The 12,700-nt window shown below is 37.3% G+C and overlaps 1 protein-coding gene across 2 annotated transcripts in view; it reads right to left on the bottom strand.

Moving 5' to 3' along the window:
• The window catches only part of znf326 (zinc finger protein 326), a 42,407-nt gene that overhangs the window by 16,977 nt on the left and 12,730 nt on the right, over window positions 1–12,700 (bottom strand). For both annotated transcript variants that reach the window (XM_068036753.1, XM_068036754.1), the window contains exons 3-8: window positions 10,147–10,228; window positions 7,120–7,567; window positions 2,200–2,368; window positions 1,435–1,484; window positions 933–1,035; window positions 733–847 (exon numbers count right to left, since the gene is read on the bottom strand). In XM_068036753.1, the coding sequence (XP_067892854.1) occupies window positions 733–847; window positions 933–1,035; window positions 1,435–1,484; window positions 2,200–2,368; window positions 7,120–7,567; window positions 10,147–10,228 (967 nt within the window). The remainder of the gene's footprint in view (window positions 1–732; window positions 848–932; window positions 1,036–1,434; window positions 1,485–2,199; window positions 2,369–7,119; window positions 7,568–10,146; window positions 10,229–12,700) is intronic.

The raw sequence follows: 12,700 nt of genomic DNA, 5'->3' as shown, positions 1-12,700 counted from the left end.
CGGGGGGAGAAGAGATAGATATAATATTTCATCATTGGGGTGGGGGGATGGAAGAGGGGCTTTGATGTTCAATTAATAGTTTTTATTAAAAGTAGAAGTGTTGTGCTCTTTAAATATTTAAATTGCCGGTAAGGACTTGAAGCCCTTTAAAAATGGCGCCAAACACCATTGCTGGGGGTCGCTGTTCCTCCTCCATTTAAATGAAATATCGGGGAGGCTCAGCGATGGCTGCTCCGTGTGGGCGGACTGCCGACTTCAAAGCACACTACCACAATTTGCTGCTTGCTAGTAAAATTCAGGCCAGTATGTATATTTCAGTGGCAGTACAACTGAAGGTTGATGAAGCTAAACATTTACTGGCAGAGGTCTTAAGTTAAACAAGGATAGAAGAGTGGGTTGTTCATTCTCCCCAATCTAAAACAGATTTCAACTAAATGTCCACAAACGAGCAACATTCAATACCCTTCCGAGAAACTTCAATACTACTCTTGCATATCCAGGTGACTGGTTTGTGCCAGTTTCCAGTATGTTAATATGTGAATCTTCAATCAGAACTGGATTAACAAAGTACTAAAATTTGACTTCCCCCTATACTCCTACAAACTGGACTTCCTAATCCATGTGCATTTTTTTTGAACATGGATTTAACGCAATGTTGTAACACAATTTGTGGCATTTATCTTGCTTTGGTTGGCTTTGATAATAAATAGGCTCCATTGCATTTGGACATACCGGTAATCCTCTCCATATTTTTCAGTATTCTTCTCACGTCTACGCCGTTGCTTCTCTCTTCTTGCCTCAAGTTTTTTCTTCTCCTCTTCATCTTCGTTCTCCGTTTTCTTTTTACCTTGAATGGGATGTTTTTGTACTTTTAAAACAAAGTACTATTGAAAATTAATTACTATACACTTTAGAAGAATGAATTTACCTACCTTCATTTTTGTCAAAGCATTCATATGCATCTGGTTCATATGCATCTTTTGTAAAATCTTCATCCTTTGTTTCTCGATCCTGAACCACATTTGTTACGGTATGCTGAAAAGGAACAGAATTAAATCATTAAACACAGACAACAATTATTATAAAGTTTGTAAAGCTGCAGTCTAACTTCATGAACTATTTTATACTTTCCAATAACGGCATCACTGCCAGGGAATGGAGCGCTTTCAATTTTTGGCAGGGTGCCACTGCAACCAATCTCAGGTAAAACATACCATGTAAGGTGTATGCTCCACAACTCTGCCCAATAATGTACCCCAACCTCTGTAAAACACTACATTGTGCTACATTGTTTTCAAATTTTCATTTCATGCAATTCCCACCTTTGTGACCTCTTTTGAGCATGACTACCTATTTGGTACCAGATTTTAGACATTTCAAAAGGCACTTTGATTCAAACAATAAGTAAATATCTAGATTCAATGAGGCTATTACCTGAGCCTTTGATGCCTTAGTCCCAGCATTGCTAGCCTGAGCCTTGGCCACTGAAATAAATTCAAATAGATAATTAGCTTTCATTACATGGGTTTTGTACATTTAAAGTAAACTTACATTTGAGAATATATAGACAGTAGCAAAGCAATGTCTGATGTTTCAAAATTTTATCAAGAATTAGCATGATATACAATAGTACATACATTTCAAGTCAGTCTAAAAATAGCATATTTTCCAAATATTGATGCGTTGTAGTACCCATGATTATACTTCATTGGAGTGACAACAGTTATGAATTCAATTAAAAAAACAATGTCCTTACTGCAAAAAACTATGGCCCTCTTTGTAACACACTGTCCCAAATGGACTGCACGATTCAATTTTTAGGATAAGGGCACCACACATCTCAGTTGCTAAAGTATTACGGAAATTAATTTTTCTTTGAATTGATCTGGAATCTACCACAGCAGTGGCATAGTAGCTGTCCTGTAGCTTTCTATCTGATCAACAGCGCACAGATTAGGGTCAGTCTGGAGGTGGACTGGAATGGCCTGCTAAGCCCACATTCATCGAAAATGCAACCATGTCAGTGCAATTTTGAGACCTACTCAGAAGTAAAAAAAAAAAATTGACTGACTACTCTCAGTAAAGAAGCCAAACCTTTTCAATTAATTAGCATGAACAAAGTTACTATTAGTTTAGTTCCTTGAGTTGGTAACATTGAAACAAGTCTTCTGCATAATAAGGCAATGCATGAGTACTTACCAGCTGCTTTTAGAGCTTTTTCAGCAGCTGCCACTTTCTGTTTCTTTATTGCAGCTTTGTTGGCTTGCGCCCCTTTCCTTTTCATCCCTCTTCCAACATTTGATGCAAACCCACCTCTGTTGTATGACAGACTACTCCCAGTTCTTGAGAATATATCTAAGTCTGGTAGCTGTAATGTATTTTAAAAACCGAGCACAAATGTTACAAAGTTGGCAATTAACATATCTAAATTCTTACATTCTGCAAGTCAACCTAACTAATATGTCTATATCTAACTAAAATCTGCAAAAGTCTACAACCCTAATCCTAAAAAAGTTGCTTCTTAAAAAGCAAGCATACACTGAATCAGTTCCAAGTCATGTGCTTATGAACTCTATCTCGTAGTGACAAACATCGTGGAGATAAATTTCACTATAATTTCAATATACTATGTTTGGAATATCAAAGAAAAAAATTATTTAAAATGTTTACCATTGGAATTATTTGACCTTTTACGATTTGCCTATCTTTCCTGCCCTCTAAAGTTTTTTAGTGCTCTCAGATTTACTGTAGAAGTTTTCAGTTCCCTGTCCTCATACTTCAGATACTTTTTACAATTTTCTGCTTACATCTTCCTCATCCTCTCCCTTTAAAATTACAATACCAAAGTCCTGATTAGACATTAAAACTGTATGTGCTAATCACATTTTCACATGGCCAAACAATTACCCAGATTCTGAACCTGTATCTGGACAGCAGGTATTTAAAATGCTATGTGAAACTGGGTCGGGAGATAATCATTAGACAGGTTTCTCTCATCTATTTTTTGATGACTGGCACAGGTCCATGGCACGTCATTCAAAACCATAGTTTGGGGTTCTACCTCAAGTCTTAGTGCAACAGATCTGCTACAGGACTTCACTCTGTCCTATGATCATTTTAATTCAGAAAAGACGACAACTGATTAAGGTGGGGTATGGAAGTCATTCATTCATGATACGTAAGCAGAAAAGCCTATAAGAACTGGTGCATAGGATAGAAAAAAATCTATATGTACTCAAAATCATCTTTGCATTTGAAAGGGAATAAATATTAGAATGCAAAAAGAATCTTAGAATAGTGGACTATTTGAGTAATTACAGTACTTGAAAACAGCTCTCCACAAATCAAGAACTTCATTTTTACCTCAACTGCAGCACATGACATGTAACTAATGAAAAAAATTCTAAATTAAGGACAATCAAACAGAAATTCTGGAAAAAGTGCAGTTATTCCATAACTATAATTTTAGCAATTTTCTCAAAAAATTGCAATACCGCACAAATTTACAAATATTCTTACTATTACTACATTTTGACTTCACACTGTAAAAGCAGGTCACTATGCTTTTTCTGGAAAAGAGAAATCTCATTATCTTTTCTTGTTTCCCTGGGTCACTCTTCAGCTGTTGACAGGCAAGCTTTGGAGCAGTTCCAGCTGTGTGCAACCAGGCACGGGAGAAATTACATTCCCCATTCAACCTCAGGAGATGCACAGCCAGAGCCAAAGTGGGGGAAAAAAAGGACAAAGGCAAGATATCTTTTATTTTTACATTTTATCAGTGTTTATAAATGAATGGTCATGTGGAATGGCACACAGTTCCACATATGCTAATTTAGGATGTGAATCATGGCAGATGAAGAGACCATGTGCAAAGTTACTCAAATATCATTAATTCCAAAACATGGATTTCTGCACCCAGATCGAGATTTCTGATGTGCTGAATTACTGAAGTTTTGTCAGAGTGCATTAATTTAGCATTTTATTCTTAAACAGTTTGCGTACACTGATAACACTGGCTTAATGAGGCAAGTTATGCAGCATTTATACATTTGATAGCTGGGCTTATTCCCGATTTTTGGCTCGATTACCCTTAATTTAGAATCTTTTTCATTGGCTGCGTGTCATATGCTATAGATGAGGTAAAAAATTAAGTTTTTGATTTGTGAAGAGCTATTTCAAATGCTCTAGTTACTTGGCAGTAGTAGTCCACTCTAATATTCCCTTCCAATTGCAAAGACAATTTCAAGTACTTATCAGAATTTTGCCAATCATTCACAAGTTCAAAAAATGTTGCAAATAGGACCATTTTGCTACTGTCAAGAAATAGGGAAGAAAAAAATCCTAAAAGCACCTATTCAAAAGTATATAACTCTGCAGGAGAATATTTTAAATATCAGTAGATGCTTACAGCATGCTTTGTAACTAAATGTATTAGTGGCATATCAATACTGCTTTTATTGCCCTGCTATTCTTCAAGAGGAAAAACAAACCTAAACCTACTGCTGTATTCTAATTTGCTAGTGGCATCTTGATGGTGTTAAACGATTACAAATTATTTCACCCAGCTAGTGTTATATCATCAGAAAATGAAGTGATGGTTAATGTTCTAAATGCATTCTTTCTACAGATTTCCAGTCTTATTAGAGGTTAAGTGATTCAGTTTATTTGGGAAATGGCTGACACAGCTCTTATGAGCCACATGTGGCTCTTCTGCTATTCAAGGGCTCTTGGATCTAGTGGCTGCAGCAATTGTGTGCATTGCACTTGAAGTAGAAAACAATTATTTTGCAGAAGCAGATTTCAGAGGAGCAGGGCTAGGGTCCAGAGGATGGGTGCTGTGTTTGCAAGTGAGTCTGGCATTTTCTGTTCATCGGGAAAGCAGCAGCACAAAGAGAAATGCACCAAGCAAGTAGCCAACTAGAACCTGTTGACTTGGTTACAGATCAAGGCTGTGAGGATTATATCTCCAAAAGTATGATGCATTGCTAATAATGGTAATGGAGTGCAAAGTTTCAGGGCTAATGGGGAAATACTCATGCCAAGTGCTATTCAACTATATTCTTCAAGGGGAGGGAAATGAAACTAGTCGCAGAATTTAAAACATTTTTCTTTACAAATGTAACCCCTTCATTGGTGCAATCTGCTTCTGTCCTGTCCTAGTATGGTGTAAAAGTTCTACGTTTTTCAAATAGAATGGAGGGAAGAAAACAAATGGGATGCCATCACACTGGGTAGACTGTGCAAATGTTTAATGGTTGGTGCTGAACTGAAGTTGAATATAGGGTGTTCTTTTAAACATGAATATACAACATTTTGCATCCATTTTACAATGTTATAAATGTTTCAGCAAAACACTACATAGCTGAAATTTTTTCAAAAAATCCACTTTACTGATGATACATAACCTAGCCAATTTGCTAGTTGACTGATATGCATTCATTCCTGTCTTATAGCTACAGTTGGAAATAGTAGTAGTAAAAATTGTCCATGGTAGACAGTTCACATTAACTCAGATTTTGGCATGAGATGTAACTACGATGCTGATGCATACACAATGTACTATAGTTACAAAGCATAGTTTAAGACATCCAGTAATAAAAAAAGGGTACTGCAACAATGACCTAACATTTTAACCACTTAATTTTATCAAATATGGATAAAGACATCCTGCAGTACACTAAAATCCTAGTGTCTACACAATGTAGAACATTTCCAAAAATCACAAAAATGTACACTTTATATTTAAACTCATTTCTGCAGGACCCTTGCATCAAAGAACTGATGCACCTAATCATCAATAACTATGTACAACCCCAGAGTGCTCATATTAATTATAAAAATGCACAAGGCAACAGATATTCAAGGCATACTGTGCACACACCATGGAGAAATCTAAACATAATAAGCAGTTAAACTGTCCCTTGTACTGTTTATATGTTTTCTCCTAAAGCTAGTGACTCTAACTGTTTTTATGTTGTAGAAAACTGTTCATTGTAAAGTCCAATTTATCAGATATAAATTAACATAAAATGTAAAAGTTTACAACTTTCAGAAAAAAGTGTTATATCAACGTAGAAGTATTCGAGTTCATTTATTTAAAATAAGCAAATAACCTCTCACTTCTTCAGTCATTATGATCATGAGCTCCTATCCTCTCCCTATCAGAAAATAGTTTTCTACTCTTTAAAAAAAATTATCAACAATTTATAAAAGATGCAAGAAATAGGGTATTTGAATATTCTGATTTTCACCATAAATCACACCTTATGTTTTTTCATGCACACAATGAGCACAAGTTTTATTTTTCCTTAAGAGTTTAGTTAAACAGTGGGTTGGAGCACAGCTCCAGCAATTCTGCTTCAGGATTCAGATCAGAGGGAAAACCTTTTTTAAAAAAAAGATTGGCATGGACACACCAGACTGCCTAATCTGATTCAAGGTCATCCCGAGCAAATCAGGCCTGGTGTTAAAACTAAAATGGCACTGAGCTTTTTCTTTTAAAGTGAGCTCAGACATTTAACAAGTCTTAAAAATTGTGCTGAATCCAACACAACTTCCAAAGCTACCTGGCCAGGGTGGATGGATGCAAGAGCCAAAAACAACCACAAGGTCGACCTGCAACCACACCTTCCATTTCTCTTATGAGAATGCTGGTGAATTGGCAGAGCATCACTTAGACTGCCTCACATGAAAGATGGTGCAGTAACAGCGTTTTTCAGACTGTAACAGTTAAGTTCGGGAGGAAATTTCAACATAGCCCAATGTTCTGAGAAAGTGCTTTACTTTTAAACACTGGAAAATCCCTACAATGGAGATTATATTCCAAACTTAAATCCAAAATTTGAGGGGCTTCAGGAAGGAAAAAGTATTTTGTGGTAAGTATTAATTCAGTTTTACTGTTTTAAAAAGGGGGCCAAAATTAACACCTACAATTAACAAAAATTTTCAGTTCAGTATAAAACATTGCATTAACTATACTACCAATCAACTGTTTTAGCTCATGTGAAAAATTTTATTTTCCCTCACTAGCAAAATAATGCTAGTGACCAGAAAAGGTTAATTTTGTACCCTTTATAAAAAGGTAACAAGGGAATAGAATCTCAAAGATTCTGTACTTACTTCTCTGCCTCGACCTCTGCCTCCTCCTTGTCCTCCCAGAATCGAAAGGGATCCGCCTCCATACTCGTTGCCAGCATAAGCAAGCATTCCCCTCCCCCGAGAGCCTACAGATGAAGGCTTCGAAAGGAGTGAAGAAAAGCTGCTGTAGGAAGAGTAACTTCCTCTTCCTGTTCCTGTTTCCGAATCAGCCCACACCCTAGGCATTGAACTTGAATGTGTGTAGGTGTCATCCCAGTTAGACCTGCCATTATCATATAACCGGCTCTGGCTTCTACCTTCATAAGGGTCAAGGTATTGATCACCGAAATTCCTGTAGGAGCTCTCGGATCGATCAGGATAGCTATCCCCAAAGCGACTTCGTCCTGGTTCATGTAAATCGTAGCCAGATCTATACAGATCACGGCCATCCAGAGCAGACCTGGAGTCATGCGACTCATAAGGTCCAAACCTGGAAAAATTGCACAGTAAGGAAACCGGTAAAGTTACCAGTGACATACAATAAAAACCAGAACAAAACACTGTTTACCTGCTAAAAAGGGTTCAAATACTCATTCCCTTTTTCGTAGGTATAAATTCTTGTTGACGTTTGTAAAAATTATATAGCATTAGTTAAAATATTGTTAAATGTGCTATGAAAATAAGTTTTCAACCTCAACAAAAGGTAGCATTTTACCATGATTTTCAAGAAGACTTACAATTAAAAACGTGTTGCATTTTTCCTGTATAATTAGAAGTCCTTTTTATATTGAAACCATTAGTAGTCAATAGACAATTACTGCAATCAGTATTAAATGTAGATCATTTCATGGAAGTTGCTCTTTCCTTTTTTTTTCCAAAATAAATGAGCATGAAAACTTATTTACAGTAATAAAGTTAAGCATTTCACTAAAATGTTAAAAACCTACCCAGAATATGAAAGCATATTCAGTTAGCAACAATCATAAGCAGCTAACCTTTATAATTCTGGCTGAACTCCTTATACAAAATTATGCAAATGTGTTAATAAAATTTTGTCTTAAAAAAAAATCATTCTTTGAACAAGTGTCCAGAGAGCATTTTTCAGTTTATGCAACAGTAGTAATGTTAACCCAATTAGTTTTCATATCCATAGCTATTTAGCATGGAGATTTCCAACAGCCTTGCCTCTGAACAGGATTATAATTGGTATAGTTTTTGTAGTCTCTGACATCATCAGTACGCTTACATGCAGTGGATATGTTGACACATCTTTCAAGAGTTAAAAGACAGACATTCCAGGTCTGCTCTGTAGCATTTCATCAGATTTGTGACCATAATCTTTTCAGTTGTACCTCAGTGCAGATACAATATATTCAGAACATCCTTAGGCATAGTCATGCTCTGAGAAGCCCATTTCAGCCATGGTTTCACAGCATTTTGAATTATAACTTTATGAAGTTTTTTCTGAACTATGGCAGTCAACTTTAAAAGTAAAGTTTACAAATCCCTTCATATACAAGCGTACAGAATGATGACATAGATCCTACATATAGTTGCAATTACTGTTGGCTATTGTAGCCATACCTTTTTGGAATTGGGATCTGAAAATTCAAATGTGGTTTAAGTGTGTATGAACCCCAAGTGCAACATGGGGACGTGTTGGGGTATATCGAGCTCTCAGGTCAAACTACAACGCAGAGATACCCTACAATGCCAGTCCGAATACAGTGTAACAGTTCTATTTCCACACTAGCTCATTCTTTTACTTGTTCATGGGATGTGGGTGACGTTGGCAAGGTCAGCATTTATTGCGCATTCCCAATTGCCCTTGAGAAGATGATGGTGAACTGCCTTCTTGAACCGCTGCAGTCTGTGTGAATCACAGTACTGTTAAGTAGGGAAATCTAGCGATGATGGAGGAACGGTAATATAGTTCCAAGTCAGGATGGTGTGTGACTTGGAGATAGGATTTTAATGATTTTAACAAATTAGTGTTATGTTCTCAGGGTACTTATGTGGTGTGGCTTTGTGCCCACTGGGAACAGGATTAAAAGCAAGCCAACTGAGTTTTGACTTAAGATGTAAACAGCCATCAGGGAAAGAAATCCACTGTCTCCTGTCTTTGCTTTGTTTGAAGCTAGTTATTTCCATTCTACTTCCAACACCTCAGTGTTTAAACATTTTAAATTGCAATCTCCATTAAGGATCAAGCAAATTCAATCTGAGAGAAGTACTTTCACTTGTTCCTTTTAATGTTCCCATGAAAACTGTTTTGGTAAGTTTTTGTGCTCATTAGGTGAGAAGCAAGAGTGCTAGGAAATGGAAAGCTTTTTCAACTTTCTGATTTAAAAAATTGAAATATCACTAGTATTTTCAATAATGTAAAACCATAGCAAAAGGACTTTTCCTCTTTAAAGGGACTCCCCTTAACATCTCAGCATACTCAGAACTGCCATTGTAGTTATGTTACCCGAGATAAGTATTTTCTGAAAATAACCCATTGTGCCTAGAAATTATATAGTATGTGTCTTAATTCGTTGCAAAATGCAGAATATACAATTTGGATGTTTTACAATTTACTATCATTGCTGAGCTCCCCCCACTCCCCCAGGTTATATCTTATTCCACAAACACAAAAAATCTTCAACTTTAAAATATACCCTCAATTTTGGAAGTGCTGCTTTGGTGACAGATGACCTGCTTCTACTGGGGTTTGATCTGAAGTAATCACTCTAAAGCCATATAGGACAGAGAAATAATGATATTGTACCTTCCTTTTTGGCTCTACTGCTAAAAAGCCAGGATAATTTCAGAAAGTCTCATCAGCAGCTTCTAGTGGTATAAATCAACTACTGCAATAGAAAGCAGCCAACCCAATTTGCCTTGGAAATAATTCTGCCCAGTTATGAATTTTTAAAGACCTGCTTGGTTAACTTAAGCTTATCGGAGCTCCAGAACTGATTTGAAATTTGTAATTAACTTAATACATTTTCCTTATCTTTGAATCAAAAATGTCCAGCATGACTCTAAAGATAGACAGTAATAAGTGACTAAGCTTGCTTCACCTACCTCTCACTCCTACTAGGATAAGATTCCAGGAAAGACCTGGAGCTCCCAAAAGAGCTACGCTCATAGTCACCACTCATCATACCTATAATTAAAAAAGAACAGTTAATCTTTTCAACTGAATGCTGATTAAAATGAATATTTAAATGTAACAGTTAACTAATGAAATTTTAACAGACCATCAATTACTTGTAGCATTCAGAAATAAATGGGTGAGCAGGTAGAGGTATATGCTTGGCATCAAGGTAAAAGGGAGACAAAAATGATCTAAGTGCATGCAACAGCTGACAGGAAGAGCTAGATTGGATTATTGAACATTTCACATTTCCATTTTCTTTCAACTAATGCATATGTATTCAGCTTCACTCCCAATCTTCTTCGCTCTGTGGATAAATACAGAACACGACTTGGTTATACAGACATGTGGCCACAGGTTCAATACCTGTTCTGTGCTGAGTTGGCTGATCTCAGTGACAGCTTGAGTTTTGGGGCGGTGGGTGCTTGTGGAGAGCTGTGCTGGTTCATGGTGGAAGAGTTCACTAACATGTATTCACTGGGCTCATTTCTAAACGACAGCTAAGATACTACAGGGACTATGCATGCCACCTGGGAAAAAGAGATATCTGACTATCACAGCTTTAAAAACAGTGGTACCCGTTTCCCCCTCTGCTTTCACACCAATACCCATCTCCTGTCCATACAGGCAGCTTTCTACCCTCCTCCAGTTCCAGCCAAGACAACTGCTATACGCTGAACATACAAATTAGGAGCAGGAGTAGGCCACTCGTCCCCTCGAGCCTGCTCCGCCATTCAATAAAATTACAGCTGATCTGACCTTGACGCCACATACCCGCCTACCCCCGATAACCTTTCACCCCCCTGCTCATCAAGAATCTACCTACCTCTGCCTTAAAAATATTCAAAGACTCTGCTTCCATTGCCTTTTGAGGAAGAGAGTTCCAAAGACTCAAGACCCTCAGAGAAAAAATTTCTCATCTCCGTCTAAAAATAAGGGGTCACCCATTTAAAATAGATTCTCCCACAAGTGGAAACATCCTTTCCATATCTACCCGTCAAGATCCCTTTGAATCTTGTATGTTTCAATCAAGTCGACTCTTACTCTTCTAAACTCCAGCAGACACAAGCCTCATAGGACAACCTGCCCATTCCAGTTATTAGTCTAGCAAACCTTCCCTGAACTGCTTCTAATGCATTTACATCCTTCCTTAAATAAGGAGACCAATACTGTACACAGTACTCCAGATGTGGTCTCACCAATGCCCTGTATAACTGAAGCATAACTTCTCTACTTTTGTATTCAATTCCCCTTGCAATAAACAATAACATTCTATTAGCTTTCCTAATTACTTACTGAACCTGCATACTAACCCTTTGCAATTCATGCACTAGGACACCCAGATCCCTCTGCAATCTCAGAGCTCTGCAATCTCTCACCATTTAGATAATGGCTTTTCTTTTATTCTTTCTGCCAAAATGGACTATTTCACATTTTTCCAATTATACTCCATTTGCCAGATCTTTGCCCACTCACTTATCTTATCTATATCCCTATGTAGCCTCCTTATGTCCTCTGCACAACTTACTTTCCTATTTTTGTGCAATCCGCAAATTTATCAACCATACTTTCAGTCCTTTCATCCAAGTCATTTATATAAATTGTAAAAAGTGGAGGCCCCAGCACTGATCACCATGGCACACCACTCGTTACATCTTGCCAACCAGAAAATGACCCATTTGTGCCTACTGTTTCCTGTTAGCGAGCCAATCTTCTATCCATGCCAATATATATTACCCCCATACCATGAGCTTTAATGTTGTGCAATAACCTTTGACGTGGCACCTTATCAAATGCCTTCTGGAAATCAGTACATCCACGAGTTCGCTATTATTCACAGCACGTGTTACTTCTTCAAAGAACTCCAATAAATTGGTTAAACATGATTTCCCTTTCACAAAACCATGTTGACTCTGCTTGATTACCATGATTTTTTCTAAGTGTCCTGCTATAATGTATTTCGTAATAGCTAACATTTTCCCCAAGACAGATGTTAAGCTGCAGTTTCCTGCTATCTGTCTCCCTCCTTTTTCAATAAAGGAGTTACATTGGCTATTTTCCAATCTAATGGAACCTTCCCCAAATCTAGGGAATTTTGGAAAATTAAAATCAACATATCAACTATCCCTCTAGCCAATTCTTTTAGGACCCCAGGGTGAAGCCCATCAGGACCCGGGAACTTGTCAGCCCGCAGCTCCAACAATTTGCTCAGTACCACTTCCCTGGTGATTTCATTTTCTTGAGTTCCTCCCTCCCTCCCATTTCCTCATTTACAACTATTTCTGGGATGTTACTTGTATCCTCCATGGTGAAGACTGATGCAAAATACCTGTTCAATTCAGAAATTCCCTATCTTGCAAAATTATGAGAATTTTCTTAAGGGCATGCAACAGCATGATGTTCAAGTGCTAACTGCCCAAGTGAAACAAGGAAGATTTGCACATATGTGGGACCAACGATTATTAGAAGAAGCACTCCAGA

The sequence above is a fragment of the Heterodontus francisci genome, chromosome 8, assembly GCF_036365525.1.
Source record: "Heterodontus francisci isolate sHetFra1 chromosome 8, sHetFra1.hap1, whole genome shotgun sequence".
Taxonomy (NCBI): domain Eukaryota; kingdom Metazoa; phylum Chordata; class Chondrichthyes; order Heterodontiformes; family Heterodontidae; genus Heterodontus; species Heterodontus francisci.
Note: the sequence above shows the minus strand (reverse complement) of the source record. Positions and strands in the feature narration are given on the sequence as shown.